The sequence below is a fragment of the Hemiscyllium ocellatum genome, chromosome 14 (genome assembly GCF_020745735.1).
Source record: "Hemiscyllium ocellatum isolate sHemOce1 chromosome 14, sHemOce1.pat.X.cur, whole genome shotgun sequence".
Lineage (NCBI taxonomy): Eukaryota > Metazoa > Chordata > Chondrichthyes > Orectolobiformes > Hemiscylliidae > Hemiscyllium > Hemiscyllium ocellatum.
The window spans coordinates 63,439,714-63,463,832 of NC_083414.1; the positions used below are offsets into that span (position 1 = coordinate 63,439,714).

The 24,119-nt window shown below is 44.9% G+C and overlaps 1 protein-coding gene across 1 annotated transcript in view; it reads left to right on the forward strand.

Annotated features, from left to right (window-relative positions):
• The first annotated feature begins 1,207 nt into the window (after window positions 1-1,207).
• Window positions 1,208-24,119, forward strand: part of oxtra (oxytocin receptor a) — a 47,844-nt gene continuing 24,932 nt past the window's right edge. Inside the window, exon 1 of the mRNA XM_060835742.1 lies at window positions 1,208-2,346. Coding sequence (XP_060691725.1) covers window positions 1,404-2,346 — 943 coding nt within the window. The 5' untranslated portion in view covers window positions 1,208-1,403. The remainder of the gene's footprint in view (window positions 2,347-24,119) is intronic.

Genomic DNA, 24,119 nt, shown 5'->3' on the forward strand with positions numbered 1-24,119 from the left:
GGTTCCATTAAAAAAAACTCTCAGAAAGGATATTTCAAAAGGGAGGGTCCAATGCAAACACTTGGGGAAAGGTTGGGGGGGGGGGGGGGGGGGGAGGGGAGGGGGTGTGTGACTTGGGACCAATTCCTTATTAAGTCTGGAAAGGGGAATTTCTTAAAAAGGGTAGGGGTGTCAAACAGAATCACAGAATCCCTACCATGCAAAAAGAAGCGACTCGGTCCAGCGGATCGACACCGACCCTCCGAAAATCATCCCACCCAAACCCATAACCCCTCGTGGATGTTTCATTGCCATGAGCAATCTGCACATCCCTGGACACTACCGGGCAAAATAGTACTGTATATCCAGTACACCTAACATGCACATCCATGGACACTACAGGGCGAAATAGTACTGTATATGCAATACACCTAACATGCACATCCATGGACACTACAGGGCGAAATAGTACTGTATATGCAATACACCTAACATGCACATCCATGGACACTACAGGGCGAAATAGTACTGAATATGCAATACACCTAACATGCACATCCATGGACATTACAGGCAAAATAGTACTGTACATCCAATACACCTAACATGCACATCCATGGAGACTACAGGGCAAAATAGTACTGTATATCCAATACACCTAACATGCACATCCCTGGACACTACAGGGCAAAATAGTACTGTACATCCAATACACCTAACATGCACATCCATGGACATTACAGGCAAAATAGTACTGTACATCCAATACACCTAACATGCACATCCATGGAGACTACAGGGCGAAATAGTACTGTATATGCAATACACCTAACATGCACATCCCTGGACACTACAGGGCAAAATAGTACTGTATATCCAGTACACCTAACATGCACGTCCCTGAACAGTACAGGGCAATTCAGCATGGCTAATCCACTAATCCACCTAACCTGCGCAATTTTGATGCAGGGACTTTGGCGAGAATGGGACTGGACCTTGCAAAGAACACAGTTTGGGCTGGCCGCGCTGTTGACAGTGTCTCTTTCTGCCTTTCTTCAGCCTCGGTGGACAGGCTGAAGCTGACCGGGGGTCCCCCCGAGGAAGTGGACACGATCCGAGCCCGCGGCGGCGGAGAGTAAAGCCGGCAGGAACGCGAAGGGCCCGGGGGGAGCTGAGGGCTCTGCCGAGGGGAGACTGAGCGATAAGGTGCGGGGGGGGGGGCCGGCTCCTGGAGAGAGAGCGACCCGCGTGTGGGGAGAAAGTCCAGGTCCAACCCAGAGAGAGAGAGAAGGGAGGAGGCGGTGGTGTAAGATAGAAGAGAGAGAAGAGGAATTTGCATCAATCTTGCAACCAGGGGAAAAGTGAAGGATGCAATAAAAAGTTGGCGCGGAAATTGCACCGTCCGCAACAGAAATACCAACCAGATGGCTTGGTTCTGCAACCAAGGGGGCAACGCGTCTGTGAACGGCTCCGGGGTCCGCCCGGGCAACGCCAGCTCTCCGTGCGACCCCTCGGCCCCTCCGCCGCCGCCGCCGCCGCTGGTGGTGGTGAGGAACGAGCTGGTGGCGCGCGTGGAGGTGGCCGTTCTGTCCGTCATCCTGGTGCTGGCGCTGAGCGGCAACCTGGGCGTGCTGCTGGCGATCCGCTCGAGCCGCCGCAAGCCCTCCTCGCGGATGTTCTACCTGGTCAAGCACCTCAGCATCGCCGACCTGGTGGTGGCCGTCTTCCAGGTGCTGCCCCAGCTCATCTGGGAGGTCACCTTCCGCTTCCAGGCGCCCGACTTTCTCTGCCGGGCGGTCAAGTACCTGCAGGTGGTCGGCATGTTCGCCTCCACCTACCTGCTGATCGTCATGTCCATTGACCGCTGCCTGACCATCTGCCAGCCGCTCAAGTCCCTGCAGCAGCGCTCCAACAGACCCTATGTGGTCTGCTCCTGGGTGGTCAGCCTCCTCTTCAGCATCCCCCAAGTCTTCATCTTCTCCCTCAAGCAAGTGGTGCCAGGGGCCTACGACTGCTGGGGGGACTTTGCCCAGCCCTGGGGAGCCCGGGCGTACGTCACCTGGATCACCCTGGCCGTCTATGTGCTGCCCGTCATCGTGCTCGCCGTCTGCTACTCGCTCATCAGCCTCAAGATCTGGCGCAACGTCAAGTTGAAGACCCAGCGGGAGGCCCGCGCCTCCTCGTCCTCCCCGTCCGCCGCCGGCAGCCTCATGCTGTCCCGGGTCAGCAGCGTCAAGATCATCTCCCGCGCCAAGATCCGCACCGTCAAGATGACCTTCGTCATCGTCCTGGCCTACATGGTCTGCTGGACGCCGTTCTTCGTCGTGCAGATGTGGAAGGTGTGGGACGAGCACGCCCCTGAAGAGAGTAAGTCTCTCCCTCTTCCTCCCCAACCCCCCAACCCAGGCGGGGCCAATCATCATGACCATCATCCACCTCAATCCCCCCACCCCCTTTCCCACTTTCATCATCCAACTCAATCCCCCTATTCCCACTTTCATCATCCGCCTCAATCCCCCCGTTCCCACTTTCATCATCCGCCTCAATCCCCCTATTCCCACTTTCATCATCCAGCTCATTTCCTCCGTTCCCACTTTCATCATCCACCTCAATCCCCCCGTTCCCACTTTCATCATCCACCTCATTCCCCCATTCCCACTTTCATCATCCAACTCAATCCCCCCGTTCCCACTTTCATCATTCAATTCAATCCAGACCTCCCCATTCCCACTTTGACCCCATGCCCCATCTCCTTCTCCCTCTTTGGTCTTTATATATATTTCCTTTTTGAATACTCCCAATGCTTTGACCTGTATAGCAGAGAATTCCATGTGCTCACCACTCTCTGGGTGAAGACATTTCCCTTCATCACTGTTCTAAATGGCCTACCCGTATCCTTAACCTGTGACCCCTGGCTCTGGGCTCCCCCATTATCAGGACCATCCTTCTTGCATTTCCCTGTCTAGTACTGTTTTAAAATTTTATGCGTTGTTATAAGATACTTCCTCATTCTTCTAAATTCCGGTAACTGATCCAATGTTTCTTCATCCGTCTGTGAAGCCGTGCTAGGAATTAGTCTGTTACTTTTTTGTTGTATTCTCGCCATAGCTGTGACATCCTTTCTCAGGTAAGGAAACTGAATATAATACTCACCAAGACCCTGTACAATTACTGGAAAACATCCCTGTTCCTGTATTTGAATCCTCTTGCAATGAAAGCCATTTGCTTTCTTTACTACCTGCATGCGTAATTTCAGTGATTGGTGGACCCAGGTCTCATTGCACCTGCCCTTTCCTAATCATTCAGGTAAAAATCTCCCTTCCTGTTTTTCCCACCAATTTGGATAACCTCACACTTATCAGCATTATGCTTCATTAGCTATGCATTTTCCCATTCACTCACTGAAACATCTCTGCATCCTTCTTTCAGCTCACTGTCCCACCCAGCTTTGTGTTGTCTGTTAACTTGGAGATACAACACTTAGTTCATTCACTTAAATCATGAATATATGTTGTGAATTGCTGTGGTCCAAGCACTGATCCCAGCTATTTAGCTATTAACAGCTTCACTTCCATTTGGTTATTTAGTAGAATGGGTACCTGAAATTATGCTAAATTTCAGAGAGGTGAGCAGGTGTAGAAGGTGAATGAGGGAGTGGTGACTGGCACCATTAAATTAATTAATTAAATTAATTTGTGGGTGGTACGGTGGCACAGTGGTTAGCCAGAGACCCGGGTTCAATTCCCGCTCAGGCGACTGACTGTGTGGAGTTTGCACATTCTCCCTGTGTCTGCGTGGGTTTCCTCCGGGTGCTCTGGTTTCCTGCCACAGTCCAAAGATGTGCAGGTCAGGTGAATTGGCCATGCTAAATTGCCCGTAATGTTAGGTGAAGGGGTAAGTGTAGGGGTATGGGTGGGTTGCGCTTCGGCGGGTCGGTGTGGACTTGTTGGGCCGGAGGGCCTGTTTCCACACTGTAAGTAATTTAATCTAATCTAAATACTTATGTTGGTCATAACAATTGCAAGTATTATTAGATTGACAGGTTTATAACAATTGTATTAAGTGTCACATTAATATTATTCCATTAATTATTCTGATATATATGTATTAGTCATATTGACTGTTATTTGATTGTATTACTTTCATAGCCTAATATCAATTAAGTAACTGTAAATTGGCATGGGAAGAAGCAGATGAAGAAGAACAATGAGTGAGACAGAAAAGAGTGGAATGGGGAAAGCAGAGGGAATCATACTATTAGCACGAGCCTGACCTGAACAAAGCACGGACCAGTGAAAGGGCTATAACGTTGATTACTGGGACTTTAAACTAGTTAATGTGTTCATCTGGTTGGAGAGGGAGGGGGGGGGGGGGATTTCAGATGGAGTACAGTAGATATACATTATAATAATTCCAAAGCAGTTGAAGGAAACAGCATACCGAAATTTGGGCTTTAGGTACTACAAATAGAGAGAACATTAAAAGATGTAAAGTTATTAATGAAGGAGACAGAAGTAAAATGAATGAAACATAAGAATCAAGGGACAGGTTATGGTATGTGACCCAAATAAACATTCTTTATTCAATAATATAAAGCAAAGAATTGCTGATCCGGGAGATCTGAAACAAACACAGATAATGCTGGATAAACTCAGCAGACCTGGCAGCATCTGTAGAGAGAGAAATAGTTAATGTTTCAGGCCAGGTGATCCTGCTTCAGAAGCATTCTTTATACACAAACAAAGAACAAATTGAATAAACTGCATTTGTTCATTTCAAGTTCAGTTTGGAGGGTATGTCACTGTAGCCAAAATTGTCAAATCTGGAAACAAAATTTACCCGTTTAAGGAGGCTACGAGAATGAAGGGAAAATTCATAAAATGGAGGAGCTGTAGTTCTAGTGGTTAAGGAGAAAATGACTTCAATTTTATGAAAGAATATAACAAAAGGTAATCACACAATGTAGACGTTATGGATCAAGTTTAAAATTAGAAAAAAACATTTAAGACTCTTGTTGGAGTGGGACAATAACGTGGTAATAACTGTGAAATGGTAACTTGTATTAATGTAATGATTAGACAAGGAGGAAAAGCAATATAACCTCATAGGATACAGGGACAGAAGCAGACCATTCAGCCTATCAGGTCTGCACTGCCAGTCAATGAGATCATGGCTAATCTGATAATCCTCAACTCCACTTTCCTATCCTTTCCCCTCAACACTTGATTCCCTTACTGATTACAAATCTGTCTGTCTTGTATATATTTAATGACCCAGTCTCAATAACTCTCCGTGGGAAAGAATTAGACAGCTTCACTACCCTCTGAGAGAAAATAATTCATCCTCATCTGTTTTAAATCTTGTGCTGAGATGATGCCGTCTGGCCCTAGACTCTCCCACAAGGGAAAACAGCGTTTCTGCATCCGCCTTTTCAAATCGCCTAAGAATCACATATGTTTCAATAAGATCGACTCTCATTCTTCTAAATGTCAATGAGTACAAGCCCAACCTACTGTTATTTGGTTGTATTACTTTCATAGCCTAACATTGGTTAAGTAACCGTAAATTGTCATAGGAATAAGCGGATGAAGAAAAACAATAAGACAGTCCATCAAACAGTCCCTCCATACCCAGGCGGTATGATTAGGTTCAGAGATATAAGCGATTTGGTCATTGCATTGACTTTTTTAAAAAAGGTCTTCCCTATTGGGGGTTGGCTTCTGGTCAGGGAACAGAATTCAGAAAAAAAAAGTGGAAACTGGTATTTGAGCTAAACTATAGACCTACAATAAAACCCTTGTGAAACTCTGAAAATCTTTTGCTGCCTAATTGAACACATGGAGATCGGTCACTTAATTAGAGAGCAGTTCATTGCAAGTGCAGCTGTCCTTTTGAGTTGATTTTGACCAAAGTTCCAGGCAAGCCTTTGTTCCTCTTTGCAGTGGCCATTAAATGGGCATCTTGGATCTGCTCCTACAGACGACCCACCTGTGCCCATCACTTCCCCAGTAGAGGGCATCTTGGTTAGGAATCATGGGTGATTTTTAACTTTCAGGTAGTTGGGGATAAGTTGGATGATAATGAATTGTTTGAATGAGTATAGTGTGATAGTCTTCTGCTACAGTATGCTCTGGGACTGACATGGATGCTGAACATATTTTGATTTCATAATAAATAATGACTAATAGGTCAGATTTAGACAATAGCCTGTGTGTGATCAATGTGCTAATGTAATCACAATGTGATCAATTTCAATATAATGTTTAAAAAGGAGGAAATGCCATTGACAGATACTAGATTTAGCTAAAGCTGACTTCAAAGACCGAGATAGTAAAACGAACAAATCTGCTAATGGGTAAAATAACAAAAGATCAATAGGAGGTGTTCAAAAGATGACTTACTGAGACACAAAATCAGTTTATACCTCTAAGGGACAAGAACCTCCATGTGTCAAAAGAAAAGAAGTACAATGGATGACCAAGTGGATGTGATAAATGCAAACTTAATGAATAGAGCATTTAAATGTTGAGAAGCTAGAAACAATTAAGATTGTAAGTGAGTTACAGCCTTGGTATATAGGTCATTGAATTGTCATGAACAGGTACAGAAAATAGTCAAAAAGAGCACTGAAGGAGGAAGTATGAGTCATGTTTGCTACATAATTTTGACTAGACCACACCAGGAGTACTATAAACAGCATTGTGATCCACAATTAGAAAGGATAAATTTTGACCCTGGAGGGAATGCAATGCAGATTTAACAGAATGATACCTGAACTCCAATGGTTAGATTAGGAAGAGAGGTTACACAAATCAGTGTTACATTATTTGGAGATGCCGGTGTTGGACTGGGGTGTACAAAGTTAAAAATCACACAACACCAGATTATAGTCCAACAGGTTTAATTGGAAGCACACTAGCTTTCGAAGCGACTATCACCTGATGAAGGAGCGTCGCTCCGAAAGCTAGTGTGCTTCCAGTTAGACCAATTGGACTATAACCTGGTGTTGTGTGATTTTTAACAGTGTTACATTGCCTGATATTTGGAAGGTTCAGGAGTGATTTGGTTGATGTCTCAAGATTAGATTAGATTATTTACAGTGTGGAAACAGGCCCTTCGGCCCAACAAGTCCACACCGACCCGCCGAAGCGCAACCCACCCATACCCCTACCCTAACACTACGGGCAATTTAGCATGGTCAATTCACCTGACCCGCACATCTTTGGACTGTGGGAGGAAACCGGAGCACCCGGAGGAAACCCACGCAGACACGGGGAGAACGTGCAAACTCCACACAGTCAGTCGCCTGAGGCGGGAATTGAACCCAGGTCCCTGGCGCTGTGAGGCAGCAGTGCTAACCACTGTGCCACCGTGCTGCCCTAAATTAAGGGGAAATTTAGGGGGAAATGACAGAGCAGACAGAGGGGAATTATTTTCTCTGGCTGGGATGATCAAAGCTAGGGTCTTAGTCAACAAATTAGAGCCCAACATTTCAGGAATAAAATTACACGTCACCTTTACCCTAAAGGGTGGTAGAAATTTGGAACTCTCTTCCACAAATCAAAACTGATGTTAAACCAGTGTCAGTTTTAATTCTGGGATTGGTAGATATTTTTTAAGCAAAGGTATGAAGGAGTATTTAACAAAGATTGGGTTATCCCAGACTAACAATGATCTCAAGGTTACACACCCATAATGGCCTCATTGCCTGGTGAGACAGGCTGGAGAGACTAAATGCTCTCCTCCTGTTCCTCCATTTTAGATAATTATCAGTCCCTTTCATTATCAAAGTTAGTCATTGCTTGTGCACATAGTGTCACCTACTTTGTATTCTAACGTATCTGTGGAGCCTAATTGCGGACCTGCATGACTTTCCTCAGTGTGGTCAAGATTGAATTGTCTAATTTTGTTTGGACTGCTTAATCTTTCCAACGTCCCTTTTAGCTGCTGCTATTTTTTGATGCTTGAAGGGAATAATGTCACTGCTTGAGATCACTCCCCAGGGAATTCTTTCTTGTGCATTTTTCTCCTAATGGTTGAAATGTCCCATTCCCTGAGGTTCACCCTCAAGAGGTCCTTGAGTCTTAAACCTAATCACATCACAGGTGCATTCTCGTCCACGTTCAAGTTGTGAACACACAAGTGCCTTAGCGATCTAGTCATCAGCCTGTCTTGGCAGAAATCATGGCAGCCCAGCCCATTTAATCATGGGAGAGGCTACCCGTCAGATTCCCGATAGAGTGAAAATCTCCAGAATGAGGCCATGCTAAATTGCCCACAGGGTTGTGTAGGTTAGGTGCATTAGTCATGGGAAATGTAGAGTAATAGGGTAGGGGAATGGATCTGGGTGAGGTACACTTCGGAGGGTCATTGTGCACTAGTTGGGCCAAATGGCCTGTTTCTACCCTGTATGAGAAAAAAGATTAGCAGTGGGAATTGCCAGTGGAAGAAATACACCTGTTTGCAGCAGAATATCAAATATGTCTATAAGAAATAGGGACAGGAGTTGGCCATTCAGCCCTTCATGCCTGCTCCACCACTCAGGTAGGATCATAGCTGATCCCACACTCTTTGGGTCGACTTTCCTGTGTTTTCCCCATTACCCTTGATTCCCTACTGATCAAGATTCTATCGCAACCTTAAATATACACGAGAACTCTGCATACACAGCTTTCTGTGGTAAGGTGTTTCAAAGACTCTCAACTCTCTAAAAGAAGAATTTCCTCCTCACCTCAGTCTTAAATTGGTGCATCTTAATTCTAAGTTTATGCCTTATATTCTCTTTCAGCATTTATCCTGTCAAATTATACAGTCATCCAGCATATGAAACAACTCATCCACGCTGACCATGCTCCCAAACTAAACTAGTCTCATTTGTCTGTGTTTGGTTCACATCACTCCAAACCGTTCCTACTCATGAACTTAGTGAAATGTCTTTTAAATATTGCAACTATACCTGCATCTACCACTTCCCCTGGCAGTTCATTCCACACACAAGGAGAAAGTGAGGACTGCAGATGCTGGAGATCAGAGCTGAAAATGTATTGCTGGAAAAGCGCGGCAGGTCAGGCAGCATTCAAGGAGCAGGAGAAGGGCTCATGCCCGAAACGTCGATTTTCCTGCTCCTTAGATGCTGCCTGACCTGCTACGCTTTTCCAGCAACACATTCCACACACAAACCAATCTCTGTGTTAAAAAAAGGATGCCCCGCATGTCCTTTATAAAACTGTCTCCTCTCACCTTAAAATATGCACCCACTTTTGAACTCCCCACCCTAGGGAAAAGACCCTTGCCCTTCACCTTATCTATGCCCCTCATGATTTTATAAACCTCTGTAAGGTCACCCCTCAACCTCCTCTGCCTCAAGAGAAAAAGTCCCAGCCTATCCTTATAACTCAAACGCTCCATTCCCAGGCACATCCTGGTAAATCTTTTCTGAGCTCTCTTGTATTTAATAATACCCTCAGTATAGCAGGGCAACCAGAACTAAACACAGTGCTCCTGAAGATACCTTGCCAATTTCCTGTACAACTCAACCATGATGTCCCAACTCCGATACTCAAAGGTCTGAGCAATGAAGGTAAAGGTGCTAAACACCACCCTATGTATCTCTGATGCTAATTTCACAGAATTAAGCACTCGAATCCCTCGGGTCTCTCTGTTCTACAACACTACAAAGTCACTGTAGTGTAGCTTTTCAATATTTTCCATTACTTTTTTTTTAGAAAATGTATTTTAAAGAAGAACAATCGAGATAGGAGATTCGGTGGGGAGAGGAACAGACAGGAGATTCTATGGTCGCAATCGAGATTCCAGGATGGTTGTTGCCTCCTGGGTGCCAGGGTCTGAGATGTCTTGGTCAAGTCTACAGTATACTTAAGGGGGAGGGGGAGCAGCCAGAAGTTGTGGTACACATAACATAGCTAGGAAAAGAGATGAGGAACAGGAAAGTGAATATAGGGAGTTAGGTTGGAAGCTATAAGGTAGGACGAGCAGAATATTAATATCAGGATTGCTATGGTGCCATGGGCTAGTGAAGCTAGAAACAGAGAGTGTATGCAGCTGAACACGTGGCTGTAGAGCTGGTGTAGGAGGGAGGGATTCAGATATATGGATCATTGGGGTACCTTCTGGTGAAGCTGGGAGCTGTACAAGGAGGATGGGTTGCACCTGAACTGGAGGGTTACCAATTTATCCTGGGTGGGAGGTTTGCTAGAGCTCTTCTGGAGCATTTAAACTAGTTTGGCAGGGGGAGGGAAACCAAAGATATGGATAAGAGGATGGGGTAGCTGGTGAATAGGCAGAAACAACTTGCAGAGAGTCTGTGAGGAAGGACAGACAGTTGATAGGGCAAAGTTGCAGTCAGTGTGGTGGGTTAAAGTGTGTCTATTTTAACGCAAGAAGTATCAGGAATACTTAGATGAACTTAGAACATGGATCAGTACTTGGAGCTACGATGTTGTGGCTGTTATGGAGACTAGAATATCACAGGGGCAGGAATAGTTGTTGGATGTTCTGGGATTTAGATGCTTCAAAAGGAATAGGGAGGGAGGTAAAGGAGGTGGGGGAGTGGCATTGCTAATCAGGGATAGTATAACAACTGCAGAAAGGGAGGCCGTCAAGGAGGGTTTGTCTACAGAGTCAGATTGGGTGGAAGTCAGAAACAGGAAAGGAGCAGTCACTTTATTGAGAATTTTCTATAGACCCGCCCCTCCAATAGCAACAGAGACATGGAGGAGCAGATTGGGAGGCAGATTTTGGAAATGTGCAGAAGTAACAGGGCTGTTATCATGGGTGAATTCAACTTTCCTAATATTGATTGGAACCTCCTAAGTGCAAAAAGTTTGGATGGAGCAGATATTGTCAGGTGTGTCTAGGATGGGTTCCTGACTCAACATGTAGATAGGGGAGGCCATATTGGATTAGGTGCTTGGTGATGAACCAGGTTAGGTGTCAGGTCTCTCGGTGGGAGAGCATTTCAGTGATAGTGAGCACACCTCCCTGAGCTTTATTATACAAGGGATAGGAGCAGACAGTATAGAAAAATATTTAATTGGGGGAGGGGAATTACAGTGCTATGAGGCAGGAACTGAGGAGCATATATTCTCAGGGAAATGCACAACAGAAATATGGAGGTTGTTTAGGGAGCATTTGCTGGATGGGTTTGTTCCACTGAGGCAAGGAAGGGATGGTAGGGTGAAGGAACCTAGGATGACAAGAGATGTAGAACATCTAGTCAAGAGGAAGAAGGAAGTTTACTTAAGGTTGAGGAAGCAAGGATCAGACAGGGCTTTAGAAGGTTACAAGGTAGCCAAAAAGGAACTGAACAATGGACTTAAGAAAGCTAGAAGGGGGCATGTAAAAGCGTAAACCCAGGATTAAGGAAAACCCAGGATCAAGGCATTCTACACTTATGTGAGGAACAAGAGGATGGTCAGAGTGAGGGGAGGGCTGATCAGGGATAGTGGAGGGAACTTGTGTCTGGAGTCGTAGGAGGTCCTGGAGGTCCTTAATGAATACTTTGCTTCTGTATTCACTAGTGAGAGGGACCTTGCCACTGTGGGGGCAGAGTCCTTGGTTATATTCCTGCAGGAAGGAATGTGAAGAGACTCATTCAGACAAATAAGCAGTGACAAGCCAAAAGTAATATTCAGGGTAAAGAGAAGTTTGGGGAAAAGGGCATTGCTACAGAAGGCAAACATCGCATTAAAGTTGGTTTCACAAACACAATGAGATGTAATTTGGCAAACCGTGGAAAACCATTTATAAAACGTTTGATCAGGGACAGGGAGCTGGTCATTGTGACAGACCCTGGAAACATATTCTTAATACTTCCATGTGGGATTGTTTTGAGTTAAATAAATAAGACTGCAATTGTTCCCAGTTTTGTGATCAACATTCCTGCAATTGTCCCTCCAAGAATAAGACCCTACCAAGAATAGCACCACAGGTTTTCCTGTCGAACTAAAAGGTAAAACAACCGAATGATAGTTTTGGTAAACCCATTAGCAACACCATTGACTGTGAAGTAATAGTATCCGAAATGATTTGTGTATTCAACTATTCACAAGGGGAAATATGAGCTTTCTGCAACAAAACCAACCCAAATGTCATTAAACACTTCGCCATAATTGAGAGCTTAAGCAAGTAAATCTATAATGATAAATAATATTTATCCCAGAGTGTTGAGGCAGACAAAGGAGGGATTTGTGAAGTGTTAATAATCATTAAGAGACAGCTGTTGGACGTTAGCTGATGCCATTAGATCAGAAACAAAGCACTGTGGTGTTCTAAAGGAGCGATACAGGCTTTGAATATTTGTTGTAAGATTTATATCAGAGCTCCAGAGAAATACTGGATGTGTTGCCTCATGACTCAGTTTTAAATCACTGCAGTGTCTCATTCACATGGATAATGTGGATTCAGAATCTCAATGCACAGTGGCTCAGTGGTCAGCACTGTTGCCTCACAGCATCAGGGACCCCTGCTTGATTCCATCCTTGGGTGACTGTCTGTGTGGAGTTTGTACGTTCTCCCCATGTCTACATGGGTTCCCTCCGGGTGCTCCAGTTTCCTCCCACAGTCCAAAAATGTTGAGGTTAGGTGAATTGGCCAAGCTAAATTGCCCAGTATTCAGGGATGTGTAGGTCAGGTGCATTAGTCAAGATGAATGGGACTGGGTGGGATACTCTTCAGAGATTCGGTGTGGACTTGTTTGGCCAAAGGGCCTGTTTCCACACTGTAAGGATTCTGTGACTTTTGCAAATGATGCAAAACTCAGAAAGCTGGTGGAATTGGCAGATGCAAGTCAGAACCTATGCAGGTGGACAGAATGGTGACAGATGAAATTTAAGGTGGACAAGGATAAATTGCTTCACATAAGAAAGGAAAGGCATCAGCCTCTATGAATGGTGTTGAAAAACTAAGTATGATGCCTTAGAGAGATCTTGTATTCTTATTTGACTTGACACTAAACGTGTCCAAATAATGCTGAGCAGCAATTGATATGGATTAACAAGCTCAGAAAATGACTGGCAGCCATTTTGAAGGTGCTCTGGATATTGCTGATTCCAACAAATTCCTCTTCTGTACCTGTGTTCTCAGGTGGGAATTCAGTGTGAAAGAGGAACCTCTGCAAGACTGGGAGCAAAAGTCTTTTCCCTGGGGTCGGGGAGTCCAGAACTAGAGGGCATAGGTTTAGGGTGAGAGGGGAAAGATATAAAAGAGACCTAAGGGGCAACTTTTTCACACAGAGGGTGGTACGTGTATGGAATGAGCTGCCAGAGGATGTGGTGGAGGCTGGTACAATTGCAACATTTAAGAGGCATTTGGGTGGGTATATGAATAGGAAGAGTTTGGAGCGATATGGGCCGGCTGCTGGTAGGTGGGACTAGATTGGGTTGGGATATCTAGTCGGCATGGACAGGTTGGACTGAAGTGTCTGTTTCCATGCTGTACATCTCTATGACTCTAATAGTAGAGTGTAAATCAAAGGAGACAATGATCAAAGTATACAGTGGTTTGATAAGAGCTCACATTAATTATTGCACCCAGTTCTGGTTGCTAAGTAACAGTAAAGTGATGGAGGAAATGTCTGGAAGAATCACAAGGTTATTCCCCAGTATCAAGATTAAGAGGCAAAAATGGAGATTTGGACTTTCCTATCAGATGTCTATAAGAACATTGATGGTATAGAAGAAGTTAACCTGAATTACTATGTCCCGCTATACTTTAGGGGTGGAACAAGGAGAGAACAAACGAACGACTTTGCAACAAAATATGTGTTTACCCCAGGGTAGTCTGACCAGGTAGGAAATCAGGAGACTCTCCTGCAAATAGTTGCATCGAACTGAATGAAACTTGCTGAAACTACAGAATACCTGAGGAACCTGGATAGAATGGACATGGAGATGTTTCCGCTGGCAGGAGAGACTAGGACCCAAGGGCACAGCCTCAGAGTGAAGGGACAACCCTTTAGAACTGAGATGAGGAGGAATTTCTTCAGCCAGAAGAAGCTGAAGAAGAAGCAGAAGACCATGGAGGCCAAGTAATTGAGCCCGAGATAGTAAGGGGATTGCGTTACACTGAACAGACAAGAGAATAGAAACATGGGCCATGATCGAATATCAATGGGCTGATTGGCCTAATTCTGCCCTTAGATCTTATGGTCTGATGATTGTTGTGAAATCTTCAATCCTACTATTTTAATTTTTCTGTGCTTAAATACTATTTGGGGTAAAATGCTACAGTGGCTGGAAACATGCCCAGGGAACTGCATGGGTGAGTGAATGGAGCCACTTCCACCCGACACAGACAGTGCTCACACATCTTACAGCCAGCTGATTTCCACAATGGCTGCATTTGCTGTTTATTTGTTTCATGCATCAGCTGGGGGCCAAGCATGTGCAAGGCAAGCCATTTACTAAAGCTGGTCCGCACCACTTAAATACAGCTCACATCACTGAAAGGGGGAGGTGAATTCTGGCTGAAGCTGATGCCATAAGGTGCAGGGCAAAGGGCAAAGGGTAAAGGGTAAAGAGTGAAGAGAAAATATTCTCCACCAGAGGTTAGTGCAGGAGCTGGCCAGGAGGGGAGATAACCACTTTCCTCTGGGATCAGGGGGCTCTTGAGACAAGCTCTAAGGGCATGGTTGGCCATTGTATAATGTAGTCCTTAGTCCCTGGGTGCAGTGCCAGAATGGTCAATGAATACACAGTCAAATCCCTTTACAACTTTGAATTGTAAATTCAGAGCTCTGCTCTGAACTCCACTCAATGCTTCACTGCCCTGCCCACGATCTTTATCGATCATTACTCATATCAATTCTTTTACCTCACCTCATGGTCATAGCACTGCGGCAGGTTCTCAGACCCATGTCTGACGGCTTGTACACACTGCAAGCTCTTCAACTGACAGCCACACCACCCCACACATTGGCACCACACTCACTGACACACTTCCCTCTCCCTTGCATGACAGGTTGGTGCACAACCCCAAGCAGCAGCAATGAACAGGCAGCAGTTCTGCATGCCCCTCACCTTCAATGAGGAGACAGTGTTCATCATCACTGGAGCAGACATGACAGATACCGTGGCTAACAGCAAGGCAGCAGCAACATCAATGATGACAGCCCCCTCATAACTAATCCACCTTCTCACAACCTTCTTTCCTTTCACCCATGTTCTTTGCTGATTTACAAGCTGCCGATAATGTACATCCCATTATTTCTGCCCTTTCCTTCAACACCACTCAAATCTTGGGCATTTCTCCTTTCTGATACCCAAGAGCTGCCAGCTGGCCAGGCACTGATTGGAAAAACAGGAATATGATGCCTGTGACCAGCAGTGTTCCACGGGGATCGGTGCTGGGTCCGCTTTTGTTTCTCATTTATAGCAGTGATTTAGATGAGAATATAAAAGACATGGTTAGTAAGTTTGCAGATGAGACCAAAGTTGGTGGGATAGGGGACAGTGAAAAAGTTATCTAAGAATTCAAAGAGGTCTTGAACAGTTGGATCAATAGATTGAGGAGTGACAGATGGAGTTAATTCGGATAAATGCAAAGTAATGTATTTTATTCAAACAAACAAAGGCAGGAATTATCCAATGGAAAGCCTTGGGTAGAGCTGTAGAACAGACAGACCTGGGGGTTCAGGTGCATAATTCTTTGAAGTTTGCATTAAATGTAGACAGGGTGATTAGAAAGGTGTTTAGCATGCTTGCCTCCATTGGTCACACCCTTGCATGCAGGAGTTGGGATGTCATGTTGAGGTTGTACAGGGTTGTACAGTTGGTGAAGGCTACTCTGGAGTCCTGTGTCCAATTTTGGTCACCCTGTTACAGGAAGGATATTATCAACTTGGAGAAGGTTCCGAAAAGATTTACGACAATGTTGCTGGGAATGGAAGATTTGTATTGTAAGGAGAGGTTGGATATGGTGGGACCTTTTTCAATGTTTCCACGCTGTATGATTCTTTGACTTTCTTCCTCAAGCCTCATTCACATGCTGACATTGGATAGCATAGAGGTGGATCTCCATGTTGTTAGAATCTCAGCTGATGTTAACATTGAACAAGTCAGATCCCAAAATGATACCTTATGTATTAGATTCTAATCTTTATGTTGTGAGCTGTTATACCCAGAGCAGCATTTTGCCTTCCAAAACTTAAAGCTGGTCTGTGCTCAGCCCCAGCCTTGGGCATCCCTGATAACTCATGTTATGTATATCTAAATGGACTGCTATTACAATTGTTATGATAGACTCTAAAAGTTTTCAATAACAGATATTAAGCCAACTAGCCTATTGTTATCTTTTTGTTTTGTCTCCTTCCCTTTTTAAATAAAGGTGTTGCATTGGAAGTTTATCAATTCTCTGGGACTCTTCCAGAAGCTAAGAATTCCTGGAAGTTTACTACCAGTGCATCCACTATCTCTCTAACTAATTCCTTCATATCCTATGGTGTGACCCATTGGCCCAGGGACATATATCAATCTTCGGCTCCATTAGATTCCCTTACACCAATCTTGGTGCCGATAAGGAAGTGGAGGCAATGAGTGATTTCAAAAGAAAATTGAAAGGGCATTTGAAGGATAAAAAGATAATGGTGCAATTGGAATAGAGCAGGGGATAGAACTTAATTGGGTTCCTGTATGAAGAACTGACAAGAACCTGGTAGCCCAAATGATCTTCTCCTGTGCCATAATAACCCAAAGAACCTACCCAGCAGTAGAAACAGCACCTCAGTGCAAGAATTGAATTGAATTGAATTTGTTGTCACGTGTACTGAGGCACAGTGAATAGCTTTGTCTTGCGAGCAATACAGGCAGATCACAGAGTTAAGTAGCATAGGTAAATAATAGGTAAACAATAGGTAAACAGCAGCACAAGCAAAAACAGGCAAATGAGATTGTGAATCCATTCAGTATTCTAACAACAGTAGGGTAGAAACTGTTGTGAAAGCTGCTGGTATATGTGTGTTCAGGCTTCTGTACCTTCTCCCCGATGGTAGAGGTTGTAGAAAAACATTGCCAAGTTGGGATGGATCTTTGAGAATGCTGGTGACCTTTCCTTGACAGCGGCCTGGTAGATGAATTCTATAGATAGGACATTGGTCTTTGTGATTGTCCGACTCGAGTTCACCACTCTCTGTAACTGCCTCCAATCTTGAATGGTACAATTGCCATACCAGGTAGTGATTCATCCAGATAGAATGCTCTCAATGGCGCACCTATAAAAGATGAGCCCCATGTTTAGGTAACCAAACTGGTTTGGCAGGGGTTTCAAAAAGCTGCATAATCCAGATGATCCACACTATATACACAATAGTTCTTATGAACAATTTCCCTGGAAAACAGCCATAACATACCGTTCTGAAATTCTACCATCAAATTATTTATCATTACGGTCTAATGCTAAAATGACTTCATTTCATTTTCTTTAACTCCATAATGAAATAATATGTTGATGCACAGTTTGATTTCCTTCATTAATTGCATTGACATTTTCAGATTTTTTATTTTTGTTATATTTATGCACAGTGTGGAAAGAGCTGCCAAAGAAAGTAGTGGAGGCTGGTGAAATTACAACATTGAAAAGGCATATCCATGGGTACATGAATGGGAAGAGTTTAGAGGCAGGTGGGACTAGATTAGGTCAGGATATTTGGTTGGTATGAATGAGTTGGACTGAAAGGTCTGTTTCCATGCTGTACACCTTTATAACTCTAAGTCCAAATTTTGTTTATTGTGTTCAAACATATATTTGAAGTGTTAGCTGTTTGGCTGCATTTTCCTCTTTATGTTCATAATAACTTCTCCCAGTATTTTTATTGTTTTCAACCTGCAATGTTTCTGTTCCTATTTTGGCTGCCATTGCTTGTTTCATTCTGTCTTTTAACTTCTCAGGTCATTCTCACTCCACCTTTTTCAATCATAATTTCTTCTTCTTCACATTCTCTCCCCTTCCCTTCACTATTTCTCCCCCTTTGTACTCCCTCTGTCACACACTTACCTTTTCAGTTAATTTCATCTCTCTTTCTCACTCCCTCTCTCTGCTTGTCTCTCTGTCCTTCTGTTCTGCCTTACCTTCCGTCTGTCATTCTCCCTCCTATCATCCTCTTTTACCCAACCTTTCCTCTCCTTTCTCTCCCATCCCCAATGTCACTGACCATGACAAAGCAAAAGTACACAAAAAAAATCCATTGCAAAATCTTCTGGGCAGCACGCTAGCTTCTGGGTTAGTGCTGCTGCCTCACGGTGCTATGACCCAGGTTCGATTCCAGTCTTGGTCGGCTGTCTGTGTGGAGTTTGCACATTCTCCCCATGTCATATGGGTTTACTCCAGGGGCTCTGATTTCCTCCCACAATCCAAAGATGTGCAGGTTAGGTGAATTGGCCATAGTATTCAGGGAATGCGTAGGTTAGGTGCAATAGTTTGAGGGAAATGTGGAGTAATGTGCAAATGTAGAGGATGAGTCTGGATGGGTTACTCATTGGAGGTTCGGTATGGACTTGTTGGGCCAAAGGCCTATTTCCACACTGTAGGGATTCTATGAAAACACATCTATAAATCTCATCACCAATATTGCATACAAATGTCAACTTGAGGTCAACACCCCAAACCTCGCCCCGCTGCCCCCCACCCTCCCCAACCCACCTTAGTCGTCTGTCCTCCATGTGCCCTTGACAGTTCAGAGCTCCTGGGCATTGGTCCCTCACTGTTTGCAACATGGCTTGCAGAGTAATATTGATCATTGCTGAGTGACACTGCATTTGATCTAGCAGGGTTACTCTGAGCTATTCTGGTGCTACAATGGCTGGCCACGTGGTATGGGTGCCAGCAAACTGGGCTATTTGGCTGAAAGGCAACAGCAAAGGTAGACGGCAAGAATGGCAGTGATGGGAGAGTGGATGCCATATTCCTGAGAGAGGGCAACAGGTTTTCTGTTACAGTGCCACTGTCACTCCCAAAGGGCAGTTCCTCAGCAACCTTAATTATTGTAGGATGTGGCCTATGGTGGCTGGACTGGCATTTATTGCCTATCCTTCATTGCCCTTGAGAAGGTGATGGTGTGTTGCCTTCTTGAATCATGGCAGTCCATTTAGTTCAGGTACACTCACAGTGCCATCAGGGAGGGATTTCCATGATTTTGATCCAACAATAGTGAAGAGACAGTGGTGTATTTCCAAGTCACGATGGTGAGTTGCTTGGAGAGGAACTTGCAGTTGGTGCTATTCCCATGTATCTGCTGCCCTTGTCCTTCTAGATGGGAATGGTCATGGGTGAGGAAGGTGCTGTTTAAGGATTTTTGGTCACTTTCTGCAGAATATCTTGTAGATGTTACACACTGATGCTACTGAGTGGTGGAGGGAGTGGATGCTTGTGGATGTGGTGCCAATCAAGTGGGCTACTTTGTTCTGGCATAAAGCTTCTTGAGTATTGTTAGAGCTGCATCCATCCAAGCAAGTGGGGAGTATTCCATCATTCTCCAGGTCTGCGCTTTGTTAATGTTAGAGGGGTTTAGGGGAGACAGGAGGTAAGTTACATGCTGTAGAATGCCTAGCCCTTGTATGCGGTGTTTGAAGCAGTATCTTACATGGACAAGGGATTGCCTGACTAATAGAAGACCTAAAGGCGCATGCTCAAATTCACACTCACTGTCTGTGTGCAGCTTGTCTTTATTTGTCAGGACAGAGCAAATTCTAGAATTTCATATATTTCTGTTTCAGTTTTAAATACTGGCCTTTTCCTTCCCTGATTAATAGCCAGGGTATTATTAGCACAGTGGAGTGGTTTATGTTGTTTTTTCTGAATAATATCCTGAATATTCCTGCTAATCTGGCTGTTAATCAGGCTAAGGCGGAAACGAAAAGGTCAGTATTTAAACTGAAACAGAAATATATACAGCAAAAGACTTTCAATTGCAACCATATTCTCCCAATGTCTCAATAATATCCGCTAGCGCAGCCATCATTGTGGATCATTTCCATTACTATCCCGCTCCTTGGATGCTGCCTGACCTGCTGTGCTTTTTCCAGCGCTACACTTTATCGATTCTGACTCTCCAGCATCTGCACTCCTCACTTTCTCCTAACCACAGCCTTTACATGAAGACTGTATTTTTAACTCTATTTCTCAGCAAAAGAAAGAAATAAAACTCTCAATTTCTCTACTGGATTGTTGCAAGCTTATCCAATGCAGATTTGTCTGGCTAGGGGGTATCTGAAATTCCACCTCATCACCAAATGTGATATCTTTGCAGGACGGGCAAAAACACTGGTGCAGTATGTGGGCCATCAACACCAAACTGAACCAGTTTATTCTGGTATATGCAAATGTACAACCAGCCAAGAGGACATGCTATTACAACATGTACAAAATACTCTCCTTTGTTAGCCAAGGCATGGATTATAACAGTTGGAAGGTTATTTTGGAGCTTAGTAAATCCCTATTCTAGAGTGTGGCACTGGAAAAGCACGCAGGTCAGGCAGCATCCGAGGAGCAGGAAAATCGACGTTTCAGGCATAAGCCCTTCATCAGGAATGAGACTTGTGGGCTGGGGTGGCTGAGAGATGAATGAGAGAGGGGTGGAGCTGGGGGAAGGTAGCTGAGAATGTGATAGGTAGATGAAGATGGGGGTGAAGCCCCCTTGGCCCACAAGCCTCGTTCCTGGTGACAGGCTTATGCCCGAAACGTCAATTCTCCTGCTCCTTGGATGCTGCCTGACCAGCTGTGCTTTTCCAGCAACACACTCTCGACTCTGATCTCCAGCATCTGCAGTCCTCACTTTCTCCTGTGTAAAGCACTAGTTAGACGGTTTTTGGAAAACTGCATGCAGCTGTGGTCACCAAAATTGAAAAGACATGATTTGCACTGGAGAGGGGAACAAAGGATACCCAAGAAGATGTTGCTGAACCGAAGAGTTTTAGCTTATAAACTAGTGCTGTTTTCTTTGGGCTAGAGCAAGGTGAGGAAAGAGCTAATTAAAATGTATAAAATTCTGAAGAACCTAAATAGAACATGTGAGAAGGCCTTGTTTTCTTTGGTGGAGGCATCCATAGCCAAAGAAGTATTTAAACTAAGAGGTAGGAGGTTTAGATGGGAATTGTGGGGAATTTGTTCACCCAGACGATGATGGGGATCTGAAATTCATTGGAAAGTTAGTGAAAGCGGAAACACTCACCACAGTAAAAGATACTTGGAAATGTTGTTGAAATGCCATAACCTACAATGTACAAACCAAAAGCTGGGAAATGAAATTAGGCTGGACAGATGCTGAGGACATGATGAGCTTAATGACCTCCTTCTGTCTTGTAACTGTCTATGATTCAATGACCCTTAGTTGGTTGAATGGGTGAGGTATTGACTGCAACCCATCCAAGATGCAGTGACTGTTCAAACTTGTCCTGAAAAACCATTGCCCTCATAAATGCTTGACCCCACGACTGGATTCAAAACAAGTTGCGTGTTTTACATGGTATAATGTAGGCCAACTCTCCAGTGTGCATACCAGAGATTTCCAGGGGTCAGTCCCAGGTGACTGCTCAGGGATTGGTATTCTTTCACTGATTAGAAGCAAGGTATCGAAATAGGCCATTGTAATGTCAACAATTTCTTGCAACATTTAAGAAGCATCTGAATGAGTACTAAAATGCCAGGCATAGTAGGCTCTCGACCAAGTGCAGGTATATGGGATTAGTGTAGTTTGGTGTTTGTTGGTTGGAATAGACATGGAGGACTGAAGGTAAAAACAATGACCGCAGATGCTGGAAACCAGATTCTGGATCAGTGGTGCTGGAAGAGCACAGCAGTTCAGGCTGCATCCAACGAGCAGCGAAATCGATGTTTCGGGCAAAAGCCCTTCATCAGGAATAAAGGCAGTGAGCTGGAAGCATGGAGAGATAAGCTAGAGGAAGGTGGGGGTGGAGAGAGAGTAGCATAGAGTACAATGGGTGAGTGGGGGAGGAGATGAAGGTGATAGGGCAGGGAGGAGAGAGTGGAGTGGATAGGTGGAAAAGGAGATACGCAGATCGGACAAGTCCGGACAAGTCATGGGGAGAGTGCTGAACTGGAAGTTTGAAACTAGGATGAGGTGGGGGAAGGGGGAATGAGGAAGCTGTTGAAGTTCACATTGATGCCCTGGGGTTGAAGTGTTCCGAGGCGGAAGATGAGGCGTTCTTCCTCCAGGCGTCTGGTGGTGAGGGAGCGGCGGTGAAGGAGGCCCAGAACCTCCATGTCCTTGGCAGGGTGGGATGGGGAGTTGAAATGTTGGTCCACGGGGTGGTGTGGTTGATTGATGTGGGTGTCTCGGAGATGTTCCCTAAAGCGCTCTGCTAGGAGGCGCCCAGTCTCCACAACTCCTCCCTCACCTCTATCCAAGGCCCTAAAGGAGCCTTCCACATCCATCAAAGTTTTATCTGCACATCCAGTAATATCATTTATTGTATCCATTGCTCCCGATGCGGTCTCCTCTACATTGGGGAGACTGGGCACCTCCTAGCAGAGCGCTTTAGGGAACATCTCCGGGACACCCGCACCAATCAACCACACCGCCCCGTGGACCAACATTTCAACTCCCCCTCCCACTCTGCCAAGGACATGGAGGTCCTGGGCCTCCTTCACCGCCGCTCCCTCACCACCAGACGCCTGGAGGAAGAACGCCTCATCTTCCACCTCGGAACATTTCAACCCAAGGGCATCAATGTGGACTTCAACAGCTTCCTCATTTCCCCTTCCCCCACCTCATCCTAGTTTCAAACTTCCAGCTCAGCACTCTCCCCATGACTTGTCCGGACTTGTCCGACCTGCCTGTCTCCTTTTCTACCTATCCACTCCACCCTCTCCTTCCTGACCTATCACCTTCATCTCCTCCTCCACTCACCCATTGTACTCTATGCTACTCTCTCTCCACCCCCACCTTCCTCTAGCTTATCTCTCCATGCTTCCAGCTCACTGCCTTTATTCCTTTTGCCCGAAACGTCGATTTCGCTGCTCGTTGGATGCTGCCTGAACTGCTGTGCTCTTCCAGCACCACTGATCCAGAATGGAGGACTGAAGGTCCTGTTCCTATGCTGTATGACTCTCTGACTCTAATATCAGTACGATGCAATCAGGTTTTGCAGCTGCTAAGTACACAAATTAATTAAAGGTTATAGCCTTGCCAAAGCAAATACTATGGTTGATATTTATAAAAGTCCCCTTCCATTGCACCACACAATGGCATCGTGCATTAGATGCAGAGTTGACTCCCTCTATACTGACCCAACAAACAATAATGGGCAGGATGGAGGAAGAGAGAATTAAAGGAATGAAGGGAAAAAGGAGGTCAGAGGAGAGGTGGAGAGAAAGAGAAAACGATGCAAGGAAAGAGAGGGAGAGATGATGAGTGTGAGAGTGAGTGAGAATCAAATTAACTGAGGGGGAGGGAGGGAGAAAAGGTCCTTTCACTCCTTCAGAAGAGGGAGAAGGAGAAATGAACAAAAGAGGGGAGAAGGATGCGGGATTGAGAGAAAAGGAGTGAAAATGTTATGAAATGAAGGACAACAAAGCTCCAAAAGAACAGAGAAGAAATGAGATAGAGACTTTTTAACAGTCAGGATCTGTGTTGTATTGCCTCAGAGTGTGATGGATGTAACTTCAATTGTGACATCCAAAGGCAAATTCCATAAGTATCTAGAAACACGTTACTTGAAAGGCTGTGGGGAGATGGTGTGGGAGTGAGACAGGCAGAGATAGTCTGACCGGGAGCCAGCATAGACTCAGTGAGGTAAATGGCCTCCTTCTATGTTGTTACAACCCTATGGTTGAATAAAAGATTGTAAAACAAATATTTCCAGCAATATTTGATTGATAAATAGTCAGAGCTGAAAATGTGTTGCTGGTTAAAGCACAGCAGGTCAGGCAGCATCCAAGGAACAGGAAATTCGACGTTTCGGGCCAGAGCCCTTCATCAGGAATGAGGAGAGGGTGCCAGGCAGGCTAAGATAAAAGGTAGGGAGGAGGGACTTGGGGGAGGGGCGATGGAGATGTGATAGGTGGAAGGAGGTCAAGGTGAGGGTGATAGGCCGGCTGTGCAGAGGAGATGACCTGGGGGGTGCAGTGAGAGAGAGACTCACTGAAATCCTTGTAGAGGGAGGAAGAGA